We start from the raw sequence: 9,549 nt of genomic DNA, 5'->3' as shown, positions 1-9,549 counted from the left end.
CCCCGGCTCCCGCGCTGGGGGGGGCGTGGCAACGCGTTGCTAGGCGACGGCGCCACTGCCAAGTAAAGCGTCACTTCCGGCGCGCCGGATGTACATCCGGGGCCTCACAGCTGTTGCGGGGAGACGGCGCCATGGAACCCGGGGCCGAGCGGAAGGTAGGGCCGGGCCTAGCCGGGCCGGTACCGGCAGCCCTGACGGGGCTGGTGCCGTCCCGGTCCGGCCTCACCTCGCGTGTCCCCGCAGAGGCAGCGGGAGGAGGCGGCGGAGACGTCCGACCTGTCCGGGGAGGAAGATGACGATTACGTGCCCTACGTGCCCGTCAAGCAGCGCAAGCAGCAGATGGTAACGGGGCCTGGCGGTGCCGGGGGAGGGCTCCGGGCGTCCCTCCCGGCTCGGGGCCTCTCATTCCGCCTCCACCCGTTTCCTTCCAGCTGCAGAAGCTGCTGCAGATGCGGCGGAAGGTGGTGTCGGAGGACGAGCAGCGGGACAGCGGGAGTGAGCAGCGGGGTGACGAGGATGACATCCCCCTGGGGCCCCAGTCCAACATCAGCCTCCTGGACCAGCACCAGCACCTCAAGGAGAAGGCGGAAGGTAGGGGAGTGGCTGTAGGGCCGGTGGCTTTTGTGGGGGACTGAAACCACCTCACTGATTCCCTGACTCTTCCCCCAAGCTCGGAAGGAGTCAGCCAAGGAGAAGCAGCTGAAGGAGGAAGAGAAGATCCTGGAGAGCGTGGCAGAGGGCCGAGGTGAGTGGTGGGAGTGCCATGTTTCTCAAACCTGTCTGTTGAGCGCTCAGGAGTGCTGCCTGCCTTGCAACACTTGGGAACGTTCACACCTGGGGACGGGATGGGAGATCACAACAGGACCCCTTGGTCAGCATCCAGCTGACTGCTTTAGATGGGATGTTGCTGTGTCAGGCCCCTGTGCATGGCAGGCTGTGCCACTTGGTGTTCCTGTAGCCAGAGGGGCTGTCAGGGGTGCTGCTTTTCCTCCTCTCTCTCTGGGCACAATCTCCCAAACCCTTTGCCTGAGTAGTTCTCCACTGAAGTTATGTGTGCCTAAATGTGGAGAGCTTGTACTGATCCTATTGCCTTTGTTCTTGCAGCTTTGATGTCAGTGAAGGAGATGGCAAAGGGCATCACCTACGATGATCCGATTAAAACCAGGTACATTTCACAGTACAGAGGTTATTTTTTCTGAAAACGTCGCTTCCTTGTGTCTGAAGAGAACTAGAAGCCGTGCAGCCTAGCGGGAGGAGCATTGGCTTCTCTCTTGCTCTGCTGCCTGGCTTCTTGCTGCTGTGCATACGATTGAAGGCTGTTGAGTCACCTTAGATGTTGTTTTATGTACAATCAAGATTTTCTAGAATATGTTTATGTTAGACCTGAGGTAGATCTTTAGATTTTGGAGGTGTCTGAGCTAGAGGAAGAGACTGGGTGAGCCCACAGAGCCAGCACTGCTCGAGGCAGCGTCAGAGAGATGATCAGGAGGTGTCCAAAAGATTTTGGCATGTTCTGTCTACCATCTGTAGACTGCTTTCAGCTGCAAGCTTGGGACTTTTTACTGAGGCTGTAGGGAAAGGTTTAATGCATAGAACTGTCTTGGATCTGCTCCCGTGCTCTCACCGTGATGCCCCTTGAGGTTACCTGTTTTCCCTGGTGGGATTTCAGAGCCTGACAGGGACTTCTTTTAGGGGGCTGCTGGCTCTGGAGCCCCAACCTCATTCTGCACCATGACCTTTCTCTGTTGTCTTTGCAGCTGGAAAGCACCTCGTTACATCCTGGGCATGTCGGAGGCACGGCATGATCGTGTGCGCAAGAAGTACCACATCCTAGTGGAGGGAGAAGGCATCCCACCCCCTATCAAGAGCTTCAAGGAGATGAAGTTCCCAGCAGGTGGGCTGGGAGAGGAGCCTGGCAGGGTGGGGGGACAGCATTCTCCTGGGAAATGTGCATCAGTGAGCAAAGCTGTCAGATCTTCGGTGCTTAGTGTTAGTGGGGTCGCAGCTGAAATTCCCAACGATGGCTGTGACACCCGGCTGCTGGCTCGAGGGTGTTTATCACTGGTGGAAGAGCTGGACATGAGTAGGAGGGAAAGCAGGAGAAGACTTCAGTCATCAGTGTGTGTGTCCTTTGTTCTCTGACAGCTATCCTGAGGGGCCTGAAGAAAAAAGGAATCCAGCAGCCAACACCCATACAGATCCAAGGCATCCCCACGATGTGAGTGCTCTGTCCCCATCCCAGAGTGGGGAGAGGTTGCTGCCTAGAGCCCACCCAGCGGTGTGTACCACCTGCTCTTCCCTGGTGACAGATGTGCCCTGTCACCTTGCTCAGCCCTGGAGGTCTGAGCCGTTCTGTGATGCTCCTCCTCACCATCGGCCCCGTTTCTCTGCCAGCCTCTCGGGAAGGGACATGATTGGCATTGCGTTCACTGGCTCTGGGAAGACCTTGGTGTTCACCCTCCCGGTGATCATGTTCTGTCTGGAGCAGGAGAAGAGGCTGCCATTTTCTAAGCGAGAGGGACCCTACGGACTCATCATCTGTCCCTCGGTGAGTGTTGGGAGCACAGTGACGTGCAGGAGGAAGCTTTGATTGATATTTAGTGACAATCCCTGATCATCCTTGCATGGAGGTGTAGGAATGACTGTTTTCTCTCCGCAGCGGGAGCTGGCCCGGCAGACCCACGGCATCATTGAGTACTACTGCCGCCTGCTGCAGGAGGACGGCCTGCCCCCCCTGCGCTGCGCCCTCTGCATCGGGGGCATGTCTGTCAAGGAGCAGATGGAGACAATCAAACAGTAAGACTTTGTGGTGGAGTCTTTTGGGGATAGAGCTGTGCTCTGTTTTCTGGCAGGGGACTAAGGGGTGACACTAGGGGCTGGATGCCTTCAGGAAGGTGAGGGTGAAGGTGACATGCCAAGCGGGTGTTACCTTCCCTACGTATCACTGCGTGGGACAGGAATCCAAGTGCCTGACCATGGCCACCTCTTGTCCCACAGTGGTGTACACATGATGGTGGCAACCCCTGGCCGCCTGATGGACCTGTTGCAGAAGAAGATGGTGAGCCTGGACATCTGCCGTTACTTGGCCTTGGATGAGGCTGACAGGATGATCGATATGGGCTTCGAGGGGGACATCCGTACCATCTTCTCCTACTTCAAGGTACTGAGCTGACGCTGTATGAGCACCCTGAAGCTCAATCCCTGCACCCTCCTGGTTGGGTGAATGCTAAATCCTTGCCTGCACTGTGTTCCCTGTGCAGGGCCAGCGACAGACCCTCCTCTTCAGTGCTACAATGCCCAAGAAGATCCAGAACTTTGCCAAGAGTGCCCTGGTGAAGCCCATCACCATTAACGTTGGCCGAGCAGGTGCTGCCAGCCTGGACGTTGTGCAGGTGAGGTAGTTGGGTGCTCCCCCATGCCTGTGTGGGAGGCCAGGACTGTTCATGAGGGCACTTGATGCGTCCCTTGTCAGGGAGCTGTGGTTCGTGGCCCTCCTTCCAACAAGTTAAGGGATCCTGAGAAATGGCAGTTTCTCTGCTGCCGGCCTGACCTGTCCCTGTGCTTGTACCTAGGAGGTGGAGTACGTGAAAGAGGAGGCCAAGATGGTGTACCTCCTTGAGTGCCTGCAGAAGACCCCACCACCCGTGAGTAGTTGCTCCAGCTGCTCTGGCAGCGTGGCTGAGGGCAGGGTGGGCACACAGCAGCCCTCGGGCATGGGTCGAGCTGGCAGCGGGGACACGGCTGTGATGCTGCAGGGCTCTGCCATGCGTGGGGTAGGTGTGTGAGCGAGCCGTGCTCCAGGTCCTGGGCCCAGAGCTGTTGTGTGCTCTGTGCAGCAAGAGGGGAAGTGGGTTTCCTGGGGGTGCCACCCCGCAGAAACGCAGCTCATCCATGATGTCTGTGCTGCGGCAGGTGCTGATCTTTGCGGAGAAGAAGGCGGATGTTGATGCGATCCACGAGTACCTGCTGCTTAAGGGTGTGGAAGCTGTGGCCATCCATGGAGGGAAAGGTCAGTGAGGGTGTCGGGGAAGGCCGGGCCGTGCTGTGGCCTTGCCTGACCCTGTTCCTGCCAGGGTGGTATGTGGCCTTGGGAGGTCCCAGGGTGCAGCTGTTTGTGGTGGTGTGAGGAAGGGCTGTGGTGGTGTCAGGAGCGAATGCCATGTTGTATGTAGCAGGTATAAACACAGTGCAGATCCCTACAGGACCTAGAGGTCCCTTTGCTCCTTTGTTTGGGGAAGGGCTCCATAGTTTCTCTCACTGGGGGAGCGCTGGTTGAGCCGTGCTTGGTTCTGAGGCCGTAGTGCTTGCCGCAAGAGGTAGGACTGGGAGCTCTGCCCGTGCTGATCTTCTCTGCTGGGCCTTTACAGATCAGGAAGAACGGACAAAAGCCATCGAGGCCTTTCGGGATGGGAAGAAAGATGTCCTGGTTGCCACTGATGTTGCTTCCAAGGGTCTGGACTTCCCAGCCATCCAGCACGTCATCAACTACGACATGCCAGAGGAGATTGAGAACTATGGTGGGGACTGGGCCCCGTGGGGGACCACTGAGATCATGGTGGGGTGGGTGCAGAGGCCAGCAAGGCTCTACGCTTGTCTCTGCAGTGTCTGGGGACAGGGATGGTCTGTCACGTTGCATTCGCCCAGGCCTGATCCTGTCTCTTTCTCCACAGTTCACCGTATCGGGCGTACGGGCCGTTCGGGCAACACTGGCATTGCCACCACCTTCATCAACAAGGCCTGTGGTGAGAACCAGCATGGGGCTGGGGGCTGCTGGTGGTGGGGCTGCAGCTGTAGGAGGCAGTTGGGTGATGGATCTGCCTCTGCCTTGGCAAGGGGGGTGTTCCTCAGAGAGCAGGGATGAGTCAGGATGGTCCTCCTTGCTCAGTCTGTGTCTGATCCCTGTCTCTGCCACCAGATGAGTCGGTGCTGATGGACCTGAAGGCCCTGCTCCTGGAGGCCAAGCAGAAGGTGCCACCCGTGCTCCAGGTGCTGCACTGTGGGGATGAGACCATGCTGGACATTGGAGGTGAGAGACCCCAGGCTGGCAGAGGGGTGTCCTGCAGGGCTGTTGAGAGAGCTGGGCTGCAGACAGGACCCCAAGTTCGCATCAATCTGGGCTCCTGGGGCAGCTCCTGCCTGCCTCGGGGCTGTTGTTGCCTGGCCATGTGGCCTGTCCCCTGCTGTGGCAGTGTGGGGAGATGCTGGTGTAGCCCCTCTGCTTCTGGGGTGGGGGGATGCTCTGCTGGTGTGGCCCAGCTGCCCCTCACCTCCTCCCTCCTGTTGCAGGCGAGCGGGGCTGCGCCTTCTGCGGCGGCCTGGGCCATCGCATCACCGACTGCCCCAAGCTGGAGGCCATGCAGACCAAGCAAGTCAGCAACATCGGCCGCAAGGACTACCTGGCCCACAGCTCCATGGACTTCTAGCCTGGGGAGCGTGCTGCCCAGCACTCCCCTGTGCCAGCCTGCCTTCCTTTTCGACTGGGGCAGCAGCCCAGCTGCCCTCGCCATTCCCAAACACAGGGGCTTCTCCTGTACTGCTGTGGCTCCTTTTTTCCAGGCACTTGGCTATTGGGGCTGTTGCCAGCTTGGCCTGCAAAGCTCCTGGCCCGGGAGGAAATGTGTGGAGCTGTGCTGCAACAGCCCGTTATGGCAGCAGCGCGTTGGGCAACCAGGTAGCGATGCCCGAGGGGCAGAGGAAGCCCCAGGTGTGGTGGCAGGTCTGTGGCCACCTGCCTGCTGCCCTTGCCAGCCCTCTGCAGTGGCATGGCCAGGGTCTTACATCGTTCCCCGCCAAAGCCCCTCGATCCCTCCAGGACCACCCCCTTTACCTGGTTTTGTGCCTCCTCAGCTGGTGGCCGTTCCCCTGTCCCCCGAACTCGCTCGGATGCAGCCGTGGCGAGGCGGTGCCTGCTGTGCTCCTCTTGGGAAGTCCCCTCGGCGCTTCCTGTGCTCTGCCCCACAGTGTTCTGCCCCACTGCCCCTCTGCGAGGGGGAGGGCGGACAGATGAACACCTCCCGTGGCCCAGCCTCTGCCCCTCATCCCACACATCAAAAAAGGGGAAGTTGCTGCGAGAAGGAAGTCTGCGCCATGCAGTTGCCTGGGTTGCAGCAGTCACATTTTCTCCGCTGCTGGTAGCCCGAGTCCCCGATCCTTGCGCTGGCTGCCAGGGTGGCACTGGGCCCATGGAGAGACCGGTGAAGGATGGGATCCTCTATGTGCAGCACTGCAAATTTGGGAAGGTAAAGAGTAGATTCGGGACTGGGTGCAGGGTTTGTCCTGATTTATCTTGACGGCGGGCCTGGGGTCAGGCCGTTGGCAGCCTGGGATGGGGGGACTGGAGCCAGACCCCCTTGGAGCTGCTCTGGGGGCGTCCTGGACTCTGCAGCCCCAGGAGCAGGACTCCCTGTGGCCGAGGGGACTCATCCATGCAGGCACCTGCTCGGGGTCCCTCTTCTCGCTTGGTCACCGTGTGATTCGCAATGAAACAATAAACGCGTGTTAACGAGGCGCAGCTCCAGCGCGTGTGTGTGGGAGCGGGGCAGCGCGTGGGATGTGGCTCTGTGCCCAGCCCTCCATGACCTTGGCCCTGGGGGAGCCACTGCCATCCGTGGGGCACCCCTCCTGGCTTGCCCTGCTGTCCTGGGCCCTCAGAGTGGGCACTGAGTGCCACAGCCCTTTGGGTATGGCATGGGTGACATGGTGGGAGTCCTCGTGGGGTGAAGATGGGTGTTAGTGACGCAGGTCCCGCTGGCCATGCCTTAGTGGCAACCCTTCTGCCACGGCAGGGGGGCTGTGCCCTTTGGGGGGGCTCGATGGATGTGCTGGGGCTACAACCACGCTCTCATCTCCCCACCAAGTGAGGGCAGAGTCCTGGAAGCGAAGCGGGCAGGCCCTGCGTGCGTGGTGCAGGTGCCCTGCTGCGCGTAGGAGGCAGGTGGGCTGGCGGCGGTGGGTATTTTGGGTGCTCGGTGCATCTGTTTTCTGTGGGGTGGAGGCCCTGCTGTTCTGAGGCGCGTGGGGGCACGTGCCCCCTCTATCCCATGACGGGCTGGGAAGGTGCTGGTGCCGCAGAGCCTCCCCTGGGAGGAAGCAGCGAGCTGCAGGGCCTGGCAGATGCGAGGCCGCCTGCAGGAGCCTCAGCTGCTCAAAATGGCTTTAATTTGCATGGGGGGTCTGTCCTGAGAGCAGCTCAGGAGCTCAGCTGCAGCGGCGGCAGGCCGGCACTTGCAGTGGGGAACAAAGAGCAGGACCTGGTGCTCGGCGAGCCGGGAGCAAGCGTGACTCACCCAGAAAGCCACGCTGAGCTCACTCGGGGCACAGCACCCCCCCCTCAACCCAGTTTTGGGACAGCCCTGCCCCCCAGCCCTGGGAGTCTGCGCTGGCCCCAGCTCTCCATGCCTTCCCGCAGCGCCCAGCAGGTGTGGGCAGGGACCTCCTGTGCCCTCTCCTGCCCCACACAGCTCTTCCCGAGCACTGCCAGCCCTGCAGGAGGGCAGTGCTGCACGGATGCAACATGCAGCTCGTTGCTGACCCTTTTTTCCCCCCTGCCTGTGCCCTTCCCGCCACAGAGGTTCTGGAGGAAGATGCGAGCCCAGCTCTTTGCTGCCAGCCCCTCCGGCGTGGCCCGCATGGAGAATTTTGACGTGCGGGATGACGGCACGGCACCGGAGAAGACCTCCCTGCGGCGGTGTGCCCGCCGGGTGATCCGCCTCTCCGACTGCGTCTCCGTGGGCCCAGCAGGCACCGAGAACTGCCCCAAAGCCACTGCTGCCTTCTACCTCACCACTACGGAGAAGAGCTACTTGCTGGCATCTGAGCAGCGGGATGAGTGGATCACCCAGCTCTGCCAGCTGGCCTTCCAGGTACTGTGGGGTCCGGGCACAGCCAGGACCCCTCATCCTGCTCCTGGCATGGGGGAGCCAACGGGCTCTGGGGTATGTGGGCAGCCAGGGGAGCTTGTGTTCCCCCAGTCAGGGGTCCATGCTCACATCCCTCTGTTTCAGGGTGCAAAGGAGACGACACAGAGCAGTGCCAGGACCCAGCCTAGCCCCGCTGTCCCTATGGAGGAGAACACTCTCTACTCCTCCTGGCAGGACTGTAGGTGCAGGGGTGGCAGATGGGGTGGGCTCTAGCTTGGTGCCCTGGTGCTGACCCACTGCCTTGCTCTGCTCCCGTAGTGACTGAATTCCCGGTGCTGGTGGTCCAGACGGAGGCAGCCACCCGCTGTGGCCTGCACGGGCACTACCTGCTCTCAGCCCTTCCCCAGAGCCTGACACTGAAGGACCCGCAGTCCCGGCAGCCCCTGCTCACCTGGCCCTACCCCTTCCTCCGCAAGTTTGGCCAGGATCAGGTGGGTGTCCCCCTCCTTCCTCGGGGCTGCTGGCTATCCAGAGTGGATGCCAGCCCCTCACCCTGCTCTCTGGCCCCGCAGACTGTCTTCTCCTTCGAGGCTGGCCGCCGCAGCGACTCTGGCGAGGGCACCTTCACCTTCAGCACCCCGCAGGCCTCGGAGCTCTGCCGCGCTGTGTCCGCCGCCATCACCTCCAAGCAGCAGGCCAAGGAAGCCCCAGACCCCCGGCTCTTCTGTGCCCCAGACCCCCAGCTCCCTGCACAGCAGGGCCTCAAGTCCCAGCCCTGGGGCCCCGGGGATGAGGAGCCCCAACCCAGCCCACCCGTTGGCGGGGCACAGCCTGCCTCCCACACCCCTGCCAGCCGCTTCCGCTTCCCCCCACCGGAGACGGAGGCCACAGCCCCCATCATCTATGCCTCCATTGCCCGGGGCCAGCAGCCCCTCTTTGGGCCAGGGCCCCCAGGCCCTGGTGAGCCCTGGGCCCCAGGGAAGCCACCCCCTGAGCATCTCTATGAGAACATCTTCACCACAGAGCTGGGTCCTGTCAGGGCAGAGGAGGAGGAAGAGGAGGATGGGCAGTGGGAGCTGGGGTGCCGGCAGGCCCCTGAGGGCCACAGCAATGAGGTGGGCCCCCTCTATGACAACCGGGCTGCCCTGGCCCAGCTGCCACGGAGCAGCCCCCAGCCCCCTGAGCAGCGCTGGGGGCAGGAGGTGCCACCGGAGCGCCCTGGGCACAAGCCCCCGAGCAACCTCCGGGCCAAGCTTGTGCGGCTGCTCAGCAGGGAAACCCCCGGCCGGCGGGACTGGGCCTGAACCTGGGGCTGGATGCCATACATGGTGCAGTCAATAAACATCCTGGGCCGGGCTGGGCTCTGTTGGTGCTGCGGAGGGGGGAGTGCCGGGGTCCGTGCAGGGACCGACACCGGAACGGGGTCGGGGATGGGCGCCGGGCGGGGGCAGCCCGCGCCTCCCCGTCAGGGGGCGCCGCTGTGCACGCCCCTGCAGGCCGGCAGGAGCGCGTCGTGATTGGCCGAGTCGTTCGCCGGTTCCCGCCCCCTCACCACCCTATATAATGGCGGGCCTGGCCAGGCGGGGGCGGTCCCCGAGTTCGAGCCCCGCGCCCGCCCGAACCGCTTCGTTCCCCGCCGCGGCGCCGCCCGTTCGGCCCCGCTCCGCCGGGGGCCCCGGCCGGCCGCGGG

At 62.1% G+C, this 9,549-nt stretch overlaps 3 protein-coding genes across 12 annotated transcripts in view; all 3 read left to right on the top strand.

Moving 5' to 3' along the window:
- Positions 1 to 6,507, top strand: DDX41 (DEAD (Asp-Glu-Ala-Asp) box polypeptide 41). Its single transcript, XM_014948285.1, has 17 exons — positions 1 to 155; positions 244 to 342; positions 432 to 591; positions 671 to 745; positions 1,105 to 1,165; positions 1,758 to 1,894; positions 2,146 to 2,218; positions 2,395 to 2,548; positions 2,660 to 2,796; positions 2,998 to 3,160; positions 3,261 to 3,392; positions 3,573 to 3,644; positions 3,913 to 4,009; positions 4,368 to 4,517; positions 4,671 to 4,742; positions 4,916 to 5,026; positions 5,287 to 6,507. The coding sequence occupies exons 1-17, from the start codon at positions 132 to 134 to the stop codon at positions 5,421 to 5,423; spliced, it is 1,854 nt and encodes a 617-aa protein (XP_014803771.1). The 5' UTR covers positions 1 to 131; the 3' UTR covers positions 5,424 to 6,507.
- On the top strand, positions 5,728 to 9,203 carry DOK3 (docking protein 3). The gene is made up of 5 exons (XM_014948286.1): positions 5,728 to 6,239; positions 7,569 to 7,862; positions 8,004 to 8,097; positions 8,178 to 8,350; positions 8,432 to 9,203. The coding sequence occupies exons 1-5, from the start codon at positions 5,763 to 5,765 to the stop codon at positions 9,161 to 9,163; spliced, it is 1,770 nt and encodes a 589-aa protein (XP_014803772.1). The 5' UTR covers positions 5,728 to 5,762; the 3' UTR covers positions 9,164 to 9,203.
- Positions 9,204 to 9,494: 291 nt separating this feature from the next.
- PDLIM7 (PDZ and LIM domain 7) overlaps positions 9,495 to 9,549 on the top strand; it is a 19,789-nt gene continuing 19,734 nt past the window's right edge. For all 10 annotated transcript variants that reach the window (XM_014947965.1, XM_014947971.1, XM_014947973.1 and 7 more), the window contains exon 1: positions 9,495 to 9,547. The gene's annotated coding sequence lies outside the window, so the exon portion shown is untranslated. The remainder of the gene's footprint in view (positions 9,548 to 9,549) is intronic.

This window comes from Calidris pugnax, unplaced genomic scaffold (assembly GCF_001431845.1).
Source record: "Calidris pugnax isolate Ruff unplaced genomic scaffold, ASM143184v1 scaffold27, whole genome shotgun sequence".
Lineage (NCBI taxonomy): Eukaryota > Metazoa > Chordata > Aves > Charadriiformes > Scolopacidae > Calidris > Calidris pugnax.
This window is presented reverse-complemented; position numbering and strand designations above follow the sequence as displayed.